This window comes from Alexandromys fortis, unplaced genomic scaffold, assembly GCF_014885135.2.
Source record: "Alexandromys fortis isolate MF-2015 unplaced genomic scaffold, M_Fortis_MF-2015_v1.1 scaffold_7, whole genome shotgun sequence".
Classification (NCBI taxonomy): Eukaryota; Metazoa; Chordata; class Mammalia; order Rodentia; family Cricetidae; genus Alexandromys; species Alexandromys fortis.
In genome coordinates this window covers 2507573-2524147 of record NW_026067920.1, presented here as the reverse complement: position 1 = coordinate 2524147, position 16575 = coordinate 2507573, and the positions used below count along the sequence as shown (strand labels likewise).

The window sequence follows — 16575 nt, the reverse complement described above, 5'->3', positions numbered from 1 at the left end:
TGCTTGGCTGGCCCTGATAGGTTAAAAGATAGGTAGGAGGAGGAAACAAGAGGAAGAGGAAGTGAGGTCAGACTCTGCTCTGCTCCCGGAGACTCGACAGCTCTGCTCTGGAGCAGAGACGCTATGCTCCGCTCTCCTGATAGCTCTGCTCTCTGAGGCACACGCGATGAAGCTCCGACCCAACATGGACATAGGTTAGAATCTTCCTGGTAAGCGCACCTTGGGGTGCTTACACACATTATTAGAAATTGGTTAGAACAATATGTAAGAGCTAGCCAATAAGAAGCTAGAGTTCATGGACCAAGCAGTTCTTAAATGAATACAGTTTGTGTGTTGTTATTTCGGGCAAAAGCTAGCCAAGTGGCCGGGGTGTTGGGGACGCAGCCCCGCCGCCACTCCTATTTCAACATTGGTGAGGCTTCTTAAAACTCTCAAAGCACTTTAGAGCAGTGGTTCTCAACCTGTGGGTTGTTCAACCCCCAAAGGGATGCCCCTTTCACAGGGGTCACCTAAAACCATTGGAAAACACAGACAATTTGCATTATGGTTCATAACAGTATCAAAATTACAGTTATGAAGTAGCAAAATAATTTTATGCTTGGGGGTCACCCCAACATGAGAAAGTATCTTAAAGGGTCACAGCATGAGGAAGGTTGAGAGCCACTGCTCTATGGCATGTGAGGGCTGTGACTACCAATTTTTTGGAGAAGGTTTTTGAGGATATGTGACTTATTCAGGTCACTTGATAAGCAAGAAAAGCAGAAACTGTTATGGGGCAAGGGCCCCAGGTGGGAGGAGCCTGCCAGGCTTGGACCTGTTCCCTGAATAGGCTCCAGTACATCCGTGTGCCATGGGGGGGGGGGGTTATGGAGTTCAGAGGGCAACTTGCAGGAGTCATTTTCCTCCATCCAGGATGTGGGATCTAATTCAGGTCATCAGGCTTGAGGGTATTGTCTTCACCTGAGGAGCCGTCTTGCTAGGCCATAAACTTATTTTTAATTATTGCTTTCTTTTCCTTTCCTGTTGTAGAAACTTTCTGTTGTTGTTATTATTATTATTATATCATTTACTATTTTTAACTACATGAACTCATATTCCAAAAGTAATTCATTCAACAACATTAGTATTTTTTACTGGTACTTTGTTTCTCCAAAATATAAGCTGGATGGAAATCAGTGGTCCACTGTTTTCTGGCTTAAATGTTCTGCTTTAGACTTGTCTTGAGCCCGTGGTACTCTGTGGCAGGCCCACATACCATGCCTTCCATTCCATCGTCACACGTTGTGTCTTGGGGAGCATTTTAGGATTGTGGGGGAGGAGTGTGCACCTAGACACAGGCAGGAGAATGGCGGAGGCTGTAGGGGCTGCATGACTCCTCCTGTGCAGTGTCCAGCTCTGACCTGGACTGCATGTCCCATGGGCTTCCTGGAGGGACGGAGTCCTTTGGGTGCCAGTTTCAGAAGAAGTGTTCTCACTGATGGGTCAGTACTTTGAGCCATGGCGTTTCTGTGGACTTCCCCTCCAATCCAGTTCACCCAATGACAGTTTGGTACATACTTTAGAGAAGAGCCTGCTGGCCATGAGTGTTTAGCATCGTGTGACCATCAGTCTGGCCAGTTTGCAGAACTGGATGATGTCTGTGTCAACCCATGACAGTTCAGGGCTTGGCTAAGACACTCTAGGACATTTTTATGAGGGGTTTTGAAAGATAATGGGAGATAGGTCCCTGTCTGTAGCCCAGGAAGACTTGGGATTCACTGTCTATAACAGGCTGGACTGGAATTTGTAATCCTCCTGCCTCTGCTTCCCAATTCTGGGCTCACAAACACACTCCAACATGCCTTTCTTAGGGTGTTTAGTGAAAATTGAGTTTGTCTGTCAGTAAACTCAGTTCAGTTTGCCTTGGGCTAGCTTTCGGCCAGCTCACTAATCTTGACAGACTGACTTTGTGGAGAGTTTGCCTCTTGTGAGGTAAGGATGCAATGGGAAGGAGACCGTATGGGGCAGAGGGGATCCCAGATGAGGGCACAGACCCAAGAGTGAGCCAGATGTACCCGGAACTGTGTAGTACGTGTAAGCGGGTAGATGCTGGGGCTTGGGTGGGCAATGCCCAGAGGCGGCCACAGTGCTTGGCAGGCTGATGGGCAGGAGCTGTGAGTTTATCAGGAGAAACATGATGTCTGTCCTCGCTTGCTTTCTGTTGTAGTGGGGAAAGGGTTTCTCTGGCTTATGTGTTCTGATCATTGATGGGGGAAAAAGAACATAAATCCCAGCATAGCGTGTGAGTTATACCAATTAGAATCATTTCCCATGTCGCAAACTGCTATAGTGCCCTGGTTTTTTGCTTTTTTGTGGTGTGTAATGTTGAATACTAACTTCTGCCTGTTGTGGCATGTAACGTTGGATACTGCTTTGTGCCTGTTGCTATCAATACCTGTTGCTGTGATAAAATGAGCATGTTGTTTTGAGGGAATAATCTGGAAGACTGGAATCTTCAGCTGGAAAGCCATTGGATGCTCAGAGCTGATGGGGCCTTTCTTGTGGGAGCTTGGCAGGTGGTGAAGAGTTAGGTGGGCAGTGGAGGCTCTGGCTGTTTCAGAGAGAAGCAGGGGCCAATCGAGAGATAATTTGATGAAGGATCTATGTATGGTTGTAATGCTCATAAAGAAGCAGCATCCAGGTGATTCAACTTTCCCAGTGATGGACTGGAACCTGGAATTGAAGCCGAATGAAAACCCATTCTTCTCCATGTTGTTCTCTAGTAGGATTTATCACCACAACAGAAACGAAGTTCATTACTACTTAAGACTACTTAAATAAGAATTCTGACCCTTTGGGACATCCTAATATGCCAGCTTTCTGCAGTTACTATCTCTTGCCGTTTTTCAAGTAAATTAAAATTAAAGCATTTCAAGATGGCATATAGCTTATGTTTTCTTCTTTCCTTCCTCTCTCCCTCTCCTTCCTTCAACCCTCCCTTCCTTTTCAAACAGGCTCTCACTATGTAGCCCTGGCTGTCCTAGAACTCAAACTCACAGAAATCTGAAGCCGGGCGGTGGTGTTGCACACCTTTAATCCCAACACTCAGGAGGCAGAGGCAGGAGGATCTCTGTGAGTTTGAGGCCAGCCTGGTCTACATGAGCTAGTTTCAGGATAGGCTCCAAAGCTACAGAGAAACCCTATCTTGAGAAAAATAAAACCTCACAGAAATGTGCCTGTCTCTTCATCCCCAGTGCTGAAATCAAAAGTATGTGCCACCACACCCAGCTTCTTCCTTTCCTTTATTTATTACTTGCTTCCTAATGCCAGCCAAGGGTCAGCTTTGTAACATAGATGCTGCTCTCAGAAGCCAAGGGAATGTCCGTTTGTTCTCAAATTGCCTCCAAGTAAACATGCCTGCAGCCCACTGTGGGCAGGCTGTGCGAACTGCAGACTTCTGCCAGATGGATATGCTTCAGCAGCAAGTGCAAATGCTCCTGGGAATTCTTAGGTGTGCTCCTGAGCTTGCCATGTGAGGGTGGGGACTTCTCAAGCCCGGTGAGCACACATGTAATGTGCAGCAAAGTTGGAATGCATTCCAGTGCCTCACATCAGGGACACTACAGTAAACCAAGCAGGCACAAGTGTAATAGAGCCAGCTCCGTGAAGAGCTGGGCTTTCTGGACAGCTCTTGGATTCGTTACTCAGTGAGGTGTTGCAGCTCTTGAACTATCTGTGCCTGGTTTGCTGCGAGTGCTGAGAGATTTGGGTGGGCAGGCACTTCTCTGAAAAGGGATTCCCCATGTATATTGGTGCTGGCTGCTGCCTGCGCCAGTTCTGTGGTGATCTGTTTCTGCTTCTGCTCCTCACAACACCGCTGGGTCAGCAGGGTTCTGTGATCTGGATGAGAATGTCCCCCATAGGCTCGTTTTTTAGGGTTTCTGTTGCTGTGAAGAGACACCATGACCATAACAACTCTTATAAAGGGGAACATTTAATTGGGGCTTATGTACAGCTCAGAGGTTTAGTCCATTATTGTCATGGCAGCCATAGTGTGATGGTTCAGATCCTCCCTCCCCCACCCTTCTCTGCTCAACATCAGGATGGTGAATACTGAGGGGCTCACATCTACCACTAATTCTAGCGCCAAAGTCCCATGCCCTCTTCTGCCCTCTGCAGGCACTGACATTCATGACACACAAAGGTACATGTATGTTCACACACACATAATTGAAAATGAAATAATTTGGACTCCTAACAGTGGGAATAACTATCTCTGACTCTTTCACTGGCTTTCGGGACCCTACTCCTCATACTAGGTCACCTTGCCCAGTTTTAATACTTGGGGAGGTGCTTAGTCTTACTGCAACTCAATATGCCATGTTTTGTTGATATCCATGGGAGACCTGCCCTTTCCTAAACAGAAGCAGAGGGGAAGTGGACTGCGGAGTGGGAACAGAGTGGTGCTGGGGGGAAGGCACTGGGAAGACAGGAGGGAGGGGAAACTGTAGCCAGGATATAAAATAAACAAATAAAAAATTTTATTTTAAAAAAGACAGAAAAAACATAGCCAAAAAGTGCTAAGTTTTGTATTAAAAACGTAAGCTATGCAGACACATGTAAGAAAGGCAACTTTGTGTTAGCACTTTAGGTGAGCAGCCACCTGCCTTTGTGTTTCTTAACAAGAAACACTCAAGAAATCTAGCAAGAGGTCAGAGCAAACCCCAGTGCTGATGGGGTTTGTCAGCTCAGTGACTCCTAGCCTCGCTGCGTTGTGTGGAAGTGCGTCTGAGCATTGTTCCTTCTGAAAAGATATTCTATTATTATTGTTTGTGTGTGAACGTGGTAAATGTGCCACAGAATGCTTGGGTGGTCAGAGGGCAAGTCCTCTCCTTCCTCTGGGGCTTCTGGCATCATACTTGGCTTTTGAGGCTTGCACAGTGTACTGGTTAGGGTTTTTGTTGTTGTCTTGTTTGTTATTTATTTATTTAGGTTAACTTGACATAACATAAGTTGTGGTCATCTGGGAAAGGGAACCTCAATTGAGAAAATGCCTCCTTAAGATCAGATTGTAGGCAAGCTTTTAAGCCCTTTTCCTGATTGATGATTGATGCTGAAGATTTCCATCCCTCTGCAGATGGTGCCACCCCTGGACAGGTGGCCCTGGGAAGTTTAAGGAAGCAAACTGAGCAAGCCATGAGGAACAAACCAGTAATTAGCATTCCTCCATGGCCTCTGCATCAGTTCCTGTCTCCAGGTTCCTGCTCTGTCCTCTCTTCATGATGAACTGTAGGCTTCAAACGAAATAAGCTCTGTTCTCCCTAAGCTGCTTTTGGCGATGGTGTTTATCATGCAACAGGAAGCAAACCAAGGCACCTTCCAAGTGTGCTTACGTGCTGGACTATCTCACTGGCCAGAATTCTTTTTTTGATGGTTGTTTAGATTTTTCCAGAAATGTTTGTTGAACTTCTTAGCTCGTTTTATTTCTCACTGGCTCATAGGATCTTCCTGTTGGGTTTCTAGAGGTGGGACAGTGAGATCTAAAGTGTGTCTCTGACGGCTGTGACCTCAATGGCTTGTCTGCATCTGTTCACAAACCCCACCCAGTACACACCGGCCTTTCTCACCTCCTTCCTACTCACACTCCTTGGAGGGAGGTCTGACCTGTTTGCACACCAACATCAGTTTGTCTCAGCTCTTTGAGACAGTCCAGGGTGTGAGCAGTTGGTTTGACCATGCTCAGAGGAAGGTGGAGTCCCTGCCTTCTCATGTGCGAAGCAGCTGCAGGATTCCAGGCCAAATGTCTAGCTTCACCCAATGCCAAGCACAGCATGTCAGGACCCTTCTTAGGTCAGTCCCCTAGGGAGGACAGGAAGACTTTGGGTGAACCAGCATGGGCCCTGGGACAGCTCTGAAGTAATCCCCTCCAGTGAGTGATAGCTGCCTACAAAGGTGGCCCTTTAGCTTGTAGGTAGATGGCAGGATGGTGACCACCCAGGGAGCAAGGTAGGGGTAGGAGGGATTGGAGGTGTTTCTGCAGGGAACAGGCCTAAGTGGCTGGGTAATAGAATTCTGCTAGCCAAACTGGGAATCAATCCTCTCTCCAGCTGCGGGAGGAGGAGGTAGGGTGGGTGTGCAGTAGCCATTAGTCACTCACAAAGGATTTTTTGGACTAAGAGTTAGTGGAAAGTGATGGAGTCACATTCTGGAGGGTTTACCTAAGAATAAAAACAAAGCCCATGATGTCAGTGGAGCGGTGTCCGAGCTGGAGGGAGCTTGCCACTTCCTGATTGTTCACAGAACATAGATAGTGTGAATCAGCTTTGCACAGAGGAGGGGCAATGTTAGAAAAGGTCTTTAACAGATGCCAGGGTGTCTGGAAACTCAACTAGGGCAGGGAGCAAGTCTGGTTCTGAGCAGCATGCTTTAGATTCTGGGCCTTGCTCTCTGCGTCCACATAGCGTGAGGCGACTCAGTAGCATTCCTGCAGGGCTCCCGTCCAGGCTGACCGCTGGGACCTGTGAACAGCCAAGCTGGAGTGCATTGTCAGGCAGGGAGCATGGTTCTTGGACAACCAGACCTCTTTCCGTCTGTCTTTTTCTCTTGGTAGAAGGACCAACAAGAGCGAGGATCAGCAGGGTCCCATGGATGTGCAGAGAAGGGGCTGGCATGGATTAGTGGCTGGGAAAGTTCGGGAAGAGAGGATCTGGGGTGCATCTTGCAGGCTGGTAGGATCTGGTTTGGGTTAAGGAACTCCTAGCTCTTCGATGGTCTAAAGTTGTGGTGCGGATAGTGGAACAGCCAGAGCTCGTAGGGAATTCTAATGGAATGGCTTAAGTAAAGAACAGACGCTGCCTCCAGAGAGTGGCAGGTGGGGGGTGGTTCAGGACCCGCATTGCTTTCGCCCCATTGCCCAACCTGAGAGGAGCCCTGGGAATGGGCACACACTTCCTCTGTGTTTGGTGCTGTCTGTGGGGGCACTCAGTCATGGAGTGTCTGGCAGGCATTATGAGGGTGAAGAGGAATACATAGACCCTCTCTCAGCTGGAAAGGGCAAGTGTCAGTCAGCCAAGATGGATTTGGGGGCAGGCTTCTGATGGCTTACTGTGTGCCAGTAGTAGTCAGGTGAAATGTGCCCTCGTGAAGGTGGGACTCCCTTCAGGTGCTGGTGGAAGCTGAGTGATCTGTGACCAGCCAGGGTGAGGCTGGGGGATGGACAGGAGGAGGAAAAGTGGTGCAGGTCCTGGTGACCTTGAACTTCTCTCTAGAGGAGATACTGGATCGCTTTCAGCAGCCATCCTAATCCAGCATGGTTTTCCTTTCGCCCTCAGCCTCCTGACAGCGGGCCTCCGCCATTACCAACGTCCTCTCTGCCAGAGGGTTACTATGAGGAAGCCGTGCCGTTGAGTCCTGGAAAAGCTCCAGAGTACATCACCTCAAGTGAGTGGCAGCCACCCGCCAGGGTGGTCCCTTCATTCACAGGAGTGGTGGTGAGCCAAGGCACTGGGTGTGGAGGAGACAGGGTTAAACATCACCACAGAAATGTGGGCGTGATAGATCTGGGACCTAAGGAAGGCAATGAATATAGCTTGTGGTTAGTCAGGCTCAGAGGTGCCTTGTGCCACAGAGCCAGGTGTGGGCAGACGAGGTTCCCTGAGGTTGGGAGAGAAGCGGTTCTGTGGCACATTCCTTTGTGCCCCACCCTGGCCTCTTCTGGTCCTCACAAAGCACAGCCCTGCAGGCTGAGGTTTCTCCCAGGCTGCCTGTTGGGTGCGGGCTCTTCTTTTGTGATGAGTCGAGCAGGTCTTACTGGACATTTTTTGTTGAAGTCATGGTCCTCAGGCTCCTGATGCCGACCTCAGTAATCTTCCTTTTAAACCCAGACACACACTGGCACCTTCTCTAACACCCCTGGAATTCAGGTGTCCTCTCCTCTGAGTGTCAGGTACTAGTGCCCTCTCAGCAGGATGCTGGGTGGAGCATCGCAGTGTGTGCTCAGGGAACAGATGGATTATGTTGGAAAGAGAGTGGTTGCTGATTGGGGTCGTGAGGTCTCCAGAGCATTAATAGGCCGTGCCATGTTTTCTCCCCTCTTCTGTCTTCCTGTGAAATCATGTGACCTTACCTGAAGCCTCTGCTGCATAGAAACTTGGCACTTTTCCTTTCTTCCTTGGTGACAAGTTTCAGTAAAGCAGCATGTACTGAGATATCTGTAGGTGACGGTGCTGGGGGCTCAGGAAGGGAAAGCAGCCAGCGCAAGAGCAACCTGGGTGCCACCTGAGGACAAGTGCCTTTCCAGGTTCCCATCCAGCCCAGACCCCTGCCCCTGCACTGTGTACACCATGACCACTGGGCGCTCCTGGAAACCCGAGGATTGCTCTGATCTGCAGGGTGGTCACTTTAGACTCCGGCACCTGGAAGTTTACAGGCTGTAGTTTCTCCTTTATTTAAAAAAGTGCTTGGTACAGGGTGTGGTGACCTACACACCTTTAATCCCGGCATGCGGGAGGCAGAGGCAGGTGGATCTCTGTGAGTTCAAGGCCAGCCTGTTCTACAGTGAGTTCCAGGATAGCCAGGGAGATTACAGAGAAACCCTTTCTCAAAAACAAAACAACAGCAACCAACCAATCAATTAACCAATAAATAAATAGAAAATAAAAAAATTGACAGAATGTATTCAAGTGATTCTGAGCATCCACTATGATGACACTAGGTTTATTGGCAAACATGAAAGGGAAGTTTTTCCTGTCTTGGACTTCTTTCTTCTGTGAGGGCTTTTCCCAGCCTTCCCCACCTCCCTGCCTTCCACACCTTGGATGCTACAAAGTGTTCTTTTGCCTGGAGGCCTGTGGAGTTTTGCCCTGAGAAGCTGCATGTAGCCTGTGCTGCAGGGAAGCCCTTCCTAGGTTGCTGTGACAAAACACTTGTGCTGCCAGTACCAGAAGATAGTGCAACAGCCGAGCCCGCAAACCCGGGGAAGCCGCAGTGACCAGAGTCATCCTGTGTCCCTTTGAGCAAGTGTCTCACCTCAGTGTTACCAGTGACTTGTGGTGTGGCCTCAGCAGAGAGGCACAGAGGCTGCGATTTTCCTGTAAAGTAGGGACTGGGAGGCAGGTGGCTAAGCCTGTGTCCACTGTGATTCCATTAGAGAAAGAGTGTTATGAAGGCCTTACAGAGGTTCTTGAGGGAGTGACCCCATACATGCCATAGCAGGGGAACAGTCCTGGGGAAGTCTACTGGGCCAGTCTGGTGGGCTGGTCATCAGGAAGAAGAGGAAGCCCTGCTCACCTCCTCCTGTACTGCCCCAGGTTGAGTGAGTGAGCTCAGCGGGTTTTCACTCAGAGCTGACTTAGCTACCCCCTAGTACCTGCTGTCTGTTCTTCACATGTTTGCTGAGCTCTGGTGTTCTAGGAATTGAGGTGAACCCCATGCTCTCCAATACATGTGAGGATGATTCTTCTTGACTAGAAGCCTGGCTGTGTCCACTGCTGGTCTTGATCGGCCCATGCAAGATTATGTGACCTCTTATGCCTCCACCTCCTCTTGACTCTGCTTCAAGCTGTGACACCCTATGTTCCTACGCTCATCTCTAAAACTCCCTTCATTGTTATATACTTACTATTGAAAAGAGTATAAAAAGGTCAACAGAGGGCACTTGCCCTCCAATCTGATGACCTGAGTTTGATCCCCAGGACCCACATGGCGGAAAGAGAGAATGAGCTCCCCAATTCAGACCTCCACATGTGGACCATGGCATATGGGTCTCCACAATAAATAAGCAGAATAATTGCTTAAAACTTTTTAAATGTCCATGTTCACCCAACACTCCGCCCTAAAGCAAATTGTCTTTGTGAGGCTCCTAGGGTGGGTTGCAGCACAGACTAACAGTCCTGCCCACCGCCACCAGCCCCGAGCTGCTCAAGGGCTTCCACACCATTGCCAACACCAAGTAGCCACATGCTCTGGAAACTGTGCTGTTTCCCAGGATGCATTTGCTTCTGGCACTTTCCTCAGACTTCTGGCCGACTGCCAGGAGCTTCTCCAGGGGCTGGGTGACAACCTTGTTCTCCCAGTGTCTGGTATATCTGACTCTTAGTTCCCTGTATCTAACAGCATGGGCCTCTCTAGACGGTATTCTCTCCTCCGTGTTCTGTCTCTGCCCTGCCGTACAATGCCCACACAGTCGTAGGCTTTGGGCCATTGAACTGTATGTAAAAATGGGGGGGGGGAGGGTTCAAGGCTTAATACCTTAATTTTATTAAAAATGAAGATTGATATGTTCCTTTACATGGCCACCATGTAAAGAGGGGGTGTTGGGCAGATGCAGACATTGGGAGCTGGTGTGTAGGAGGGGAGAGATGAGAGAGAAAGGCTGCTGCTCTGAGGGTAGCAGGGGGAGCTGGCCTCTTTATCACTCTGTGCCTGGTGTGTACAAACTGAAACCCTCACTTCTGTATCCTCGGCACTTCTCAGACCATGTGGTCTCGCCTCCTCTTTATAGTCCCATCCCTGCACTCAGGCCTGCCACCACTGCCCAGGTGATGTGTGTGTGTGCCACTTCTACGCCGACCTACCTCAGGCCTGAGTGTGCCACTGTCCCTCTGAAGGGTCTGCGTGTGCGCTTGAACCTCTGACTGTGCACCTATCTGTCACATGCGACAAGATGGTCTCACTTCCCCAGGCTCACAGCCTGACCTGGATGGCTGACTGTGTGCGGTGTCACAGGGGCCTCATGTGGTTATGTTGGTCTTATGTCGGGTGTGACGTTGGCCTGTTCAGGCTGCTGCCACAGATCACCCTCAGTCCCTGGAGGGTGGGATGCTGAAATTCTTAGTTTATTGTACAGGTGACCTATATCAGAGGTGTTGCCGTCTGGCTGTGCCCTCAGTCCTGTCTTGATAGTGTCTCTCTTTCTGTCTTTCTCTCTTCTCCCTTCCCTCTTTCCCTTGCCCTCCTCTCTTACCACTCCCATGGGATTAGGACTCCACATGTATGGTCGTAGCCACAGTGGTAATAGATTTCATCTTAAGTATAACCCCAAAGCCCCATCTCCGTATGCAGTCATGTTAGCCTGCAGACCTCAGCACACGAGTACCAGAGAATCGCCCTTGAGCCCATGACGTGGCCTTTGATATCAAGGAGTGTTCTCCGGGAGAAGCTTTGAGCTCAATACTTGTACATGAGCACACGTTATGTCAACAGAAAGGGAGGAGATGGGGGCAGCTTGTGGTCTATGCAGAGAGTCCAAGGGAAGAGAGAGCAGGAGGTGTGTGGAGAAACTATAACCTGAGCTGATGTGTCCTTGTGTGAAGGGCATGCTGTCAGAAAGATGGGACAAATCCCACCCCAGCTTCAAGGTGACCCTCTGGTGGATCCTGAGTGTTCTGGGTCTGTGGGCAGAAATGCCAGCAGGCAGACTTGGGGCATATTTAATACAGGCCAGATAAAGAGTAGAGACCCTATATGGACAAGGTTCCTGAGTGGCCACCCGAGGCAGAGTGTAGCGAATGCTGCCATCAGAGTGACATCATCCTGTCTATGTGAAAGTCTAGAGATTTTAAAAATAAATCTCCATGTTTAGTGATTGCATTTGAAGCATTTTCTTGAATTTCCACTGTCCGAGTCTTGGAGTTTTCATTCTCAGGGTGAAAATTCGTCTCACTGGAGTTCACAGGCATTGGAAATGTGTCCACGTGAGGTGAGTTGTGAGGTCTGCCCCTCACCTCTGCCCTTTTCTCCTACAGATTATGACTCTGACGCCATGAGCAGTTCCTATGAGTCGTATGATGAAGAGGAGGAAGACGGAAAAGGGAAGAAAACCAGGCACCAGTGGCCTTCGGAGGAGGCCTCTATGGACCTGGTCAAAGACGCCAAGATCTGCGCCTTCCTGCTGCGCAAGAAACGCTTTGGCCAGTGGACCAAGCTGCTCTGCGTCATCAAGGACACCAAGCTGCTGGTGAGGAGCCCAGCGGGGCTGTGCCGTTGACAGTACTTCCTGAAGTACAGGATGGCAGCTGGTGCATGCAGATGCTACCACAGGGGAGGCAAGCACCAGGGGCAGGGCCCAGCCCCGCCAGGCTGGCACCTCTGCAAGGAGGGCTCATGGTTGCCCCACACCCAAGTCCTTCCCATCCCGCTGGGCCTGTGGCTTGTGTCAGTGGAAATGAGCAGTGTTGAGACTTGCCAGAAGCTGCAAGATAGACTTTCTCATTTGTAGTGAGTCAGTAAATTCCTCCCAGCCAGGTCACAGCAGAGGCCTGGAGCCTGTGGAGGCGCCGAGGGGAAGGCAGAGGGAAAGGACATTCTTTTGGAAAGCCTGCTTCTTTCCAAAAGAAGTTTTTTTCTTTTGTTTTGCTTTTGAGGCAAACAGGAAGGTGGAGTAAGTCCAGAAGCAGGGTGGGGAAGGCACAGAACTCTGGCCACACGTGCTGTCCCCTAGGGATCTCCAAGAAAGAGCAGCCTTGGAGACTGCGTTCCTGCAGCCCCCCCCCCCCTTTCCTTTAGAAACCATGACTGGTCACTAGGTCAGGGGCTTTACTGCACGGCTTTTGCCTTTTGTCTTCAAATTAATCTCAGGAAGCAATTGCTCAAAAGTGAGTCATTAAAGCAGAAAATCTGAGTTTCTGTTTCCGCACATTTAGTGGAGCAGATAACACTGGAACAGAGACCATGGTGAATTATGGGTGTCTTACTTGCGTAGGCTCTGAGGGCAGGGTATGTGCTTCATGTTTTTGCTCAGCTTTTTAAAACAACGTGCATATTTTTTCCACATGTGTGGCCTGAATTTCTTCCAAACATAGGATATGCCAAAAATGATGCCATCGGGGATTTTAAAGCATGAAAATATTAACACAGCCCTTATTTATAATCTGATGCAATAGCTGCAAGATGGTGACATGCTATATAAAACATTTTCAAATGAATTCAGCTCTCATGTGAAAGAGAAGTTGCATTCCCCATGTAGGCGGCCTCAGGGCTGATGCAGGGTCAGCGTTTTGGGGCCCAGGTTCCTGGTCCCTGTCCCACACCCATTTGCTGTCTTCCTCCTCCCCTGCTTTTTTTTCTGCAATTTGACCTCCTCTGAGATCCTCTCTCTGCCCCATGATGGTAATAACTTTTACAGCTTAATTGTCGAGGAAATAAATAGAAAATGAGGACACCATGCGAGATAAAATGCAAGATGAAACTTGGCTTTTTATTTGATTTTGGCTTTGTTTTGACAGAGTCTTGCTATGTAGTTCAGGTCAACCTCAAACTCATTATGTAGCCCGGGCTAGCCTTGAGCTCTCAGTCCTCCCTCCTCCATCTCCTGAACGATGAGATAGATTATAGGCAAGCACTCCCACACTTGACTTAAAGTTGTTGTTGTTGTTGGTGGTGGTGGTGTGTGTGTGTGTGTGTGTGTTACTTTCCTTCAGAAATAAACCATGACTTTACTATTCAGGTGAGAGAAAGCTCGCTTTTTTTCCTTGAGTATCCTGCCTGGCCTCCTGTGGCCAACCTGTCCCAAGAACCTCTGCTACCAACCTTATCGACTCCATCTCTAGGCCTTTATTTCCATGCCCAGACAAATTTGCACCCACCCAGGCAGTTGCCCAAGACTGAAGCACCCATTCCATAGCTGATGGATAGCCCTGGGAGAGCTGCCTCCATTGAGGGGACTCTGAGACCAAGTCACCCTTCTTCTCCAGGGCCTGCCAGTATCTAGTGCTGAGAGAGTCAAGGTCAGCTTCTCAGGGCACACCCAGTATGGCCTTCCAGGTCCAGGGCCTCTGGGCTCCCCATGCAATTCACTTGAACCGAGTCTTGCCTGTTCACCCTTCCTCAGGCTCTTAGTGGCAGCCCTGGAAGAGTCCTGTTTGGAGGCAGCCTGGGCTTGCCTCTTCCAGGATCTTTAGACAGTTCTGGAGTAACAGGTGTCTGTGAGCCAACTGATGTTGGGAACCAAGCTTAGGTTCTCAACAAGGGCAGTGTGAGTTCTTCAGGGCTGAGCCATGGCTCCAGCTCTAAGCATCTTCATCATTGCACTAGCTGCCCACAGTAGGCCTCTGCAGTCGCAACAGATCTAATAGTCCTTTTATATACCTCATATTCACATAAAAATAAGTGTGGTTTTATGAAGATGCTTCAATATATAGAACACAGGCCAGATCAATGTCTTCTCAGTAATGGCCTAGATGCTTCATAGACCTCAGCTGAATGAACACACACCTTTGTGTGCCAGATGCAGGAGGAGTGGATAGGCAGCTGATTGTCCATGTCACACCTATCAGCTGGCTGCTGTGTCATCCTTCTGTCCCATTGCTTCCTGAACCCTGGCCAGCACGGCAGGTTTGGTTGTGCTGGCTTTCATCATTGTTTCTGGTAGCGTGTCCTCATGGCATTAATTGGTCTGTTGTGTTCCCCGCAGTGCTATAAAAGTTCCAAGGACCAGCAGCCCCAGATGGAGCTGCCGCTTCAAGGCTGCAGCATCACCTACATCCCGAGAGACAGCAAGAAGAAGAAGCATGAGCTGAAAATCACCCAGCAAGGCACTGACCCACTGGTTCTCGCCGTCCAGAGCAAGGAGCAGGCTGAGCAGTGGCTGAAGGTAGGCCAGCTGCCACGACACCGAGCCCCCTTTACTTCCAGACCTCTTCCTGGGATCTTGTTCATTTGATAGATAATTAGTCAAAAACTCAGATAGATTCACCTGGGAGTTTTGCTTTTTTTTTAAAAAAAAAAATTAAATTACATTTTAATTTTGTACACACACACGAACACACACAGGGGTGGGTGTGCACACATACACACACATGCATACACACATGGCATGGCGTGCATACGGAGAGCAGAGGACAACTTGTGAAAGCTGGTTTTTTGTTCTGCCCATGTGGGTCTCCGGGATTGAACCTAAGTTGTCAGGCTTCGTAGTAAATGTCTTTATCCAATAAGCCATCTTTGTGTTTGAAGTTTTGGTAGTGAGTCTCAGCCTTTAACAACAGAGCTATTCTTTGTTTTGTTTTTTGATAGTGAACTCATTGGTAGAATCTCACTCTCCTGACTCCTAGCTGCAGGAGGCTGTCCATCCTAGGAGGCTGTCCATCTGTCCTGCTGCTGTTGTTTTTAGTATTGCTTTGATTCATCTGCCATTCCCAGAAATGACATTTAAATGAGGGACCTTCTTACTTTGTACTCTCTGGCTTCTTTCTGTCCCTCATTCTCCTTTGGTCTGGCTTCAGTTTACTTTCCTTGTTCCTGATCTGTCTGGTCCCTCTGCTGCTGTGTTATAATTTTGGTCTCAGAACCTGTCTTATTCTGCTCAGGCTGCCCTGCTGAAATGCCCCAGGTAGGGCGGCCTGAAACAGCAGCAGTTTATTCCTGGGCTTTGGAGGCTCGAAAGTGTAAGTCAGGATGGCTGTGGCTTTGGCCTCTGATGAGACCTTCTTTCTGTTCTCAAGAGAGAGGCCACCTGCAGCCTCTTTTGGGCTGTACTGATGGCACTAACCCAGCCCATGAGGGCTCTGCCCCAGAGCTTCATGGCAGTTTAAATGCTGTGCCTCCTACCATGGCTGTGATGGAGCTTAGGGCATTGTCCATAGTTTTAAGCTCTGGGATTTCTACCTGTTTCTTTTTCAATTTGGAAAGTCTCTTTTATAGTTTTAAATTTCTCTTAAAACGCTGGTCTGGTTTTTACTTCTGAAGGAGATGGACATGGTGGCACGTACCCTGGCCTTGCATGAACTTGGAACTCGTTCTCTTGTCTATTGTATCAGTTCTATGCCCATACTGGTCATGGTATTTGCGAAGAGAATATCTTGAAATAATACTTACAGCAGCAATATTGGGAACTTCTCATATAACCATAAACTACCCCTTTAAAGCAAATACAATTCCGTGATCCCTTTGAGTTTCCACGCTCCATGGCCCTGGGCAGTGATTCTGTAACGGCAGCTGCTCCTCGTGCCATTAGGAAGAAGCTGGGCATGTCTGTCTTCCCAAGGTTTTAGTTCATCATGGCATGTGGTGAGGACAGGGTTGGAAGGAGGTAACATGTGCTTGGACATCTATGACCATGGTTCCTCTGACATGCAATTTAAAGACCCCTTTTCCCTCACTGCTGTGACAAACCCTGACAAATGCGACTTAAGGAAGGAAGGGCTTGCTTCGGCTCACAGCTGACATTGTTGTCCATCTTGGTGGTGTAGCAGAGATGGCTGCTGGTGCTCAGTTCACTTTTCCCTTTTTATTTGGCCAGAGGCCTCCAGCCCATGGGATGGTACCGCCCATATTTAGAGTGAGTCTTCTCTCTTCATTAATCCGTCTGGAAACATCTCCAAACACATGCCCACAGTTGTGTCTCAGGTGACTCTAAAACCTGGCAATTGACAATGAAGATGAACACACACCATATCTGGGGAACCACGAACCTCGATTCCCCATGGTTCCTAGGAGCACACAGATTCCAGACCCATGAAGATGTTTGGTTGGCTGCCCAGAGAATCACACAGAGGTGGCCTGTTTCACTCTGTCAGCAGTGGCTGTGGCTTTCCTGAAATTTGTGACACCCAGGCGGTTGGGGAAGAGTTTTTTTTTCTATGTTCCTCTCCTGCAAGC

At 49.0% G+C, this 16575-nt stretch overlaps 1 protein-coding gene across 3 annotated transcripts in view; it reads left to right on the top strand.

The window, feature by feature from the left end:
- Afap1 (actin filament associated protein 1) overlaps positions 1-16575 on the top strand; it is a 114537-nt gene that overhangs the window by 44438 nt on the left and 53524 nt on the right. For all 3 annotated transcript variants that reach the window (XM_050141108.1, XM_050141110.1, XM_050141109.1), the window contains exons 4-6: positions 7311-7419; positions 11724-11935; positions 14390-14569. In XM_050141108.1, coding sequence (XP_049997065.1) covers positions 7311-7419; positions 11724-11935; positions 14390-14569 — 501 coding nt within the window. The remainder of the gene's footprint in view (positions 1-7310; positions 7420-11723; positions 11936-14389; positions 14570-16575) is intronic.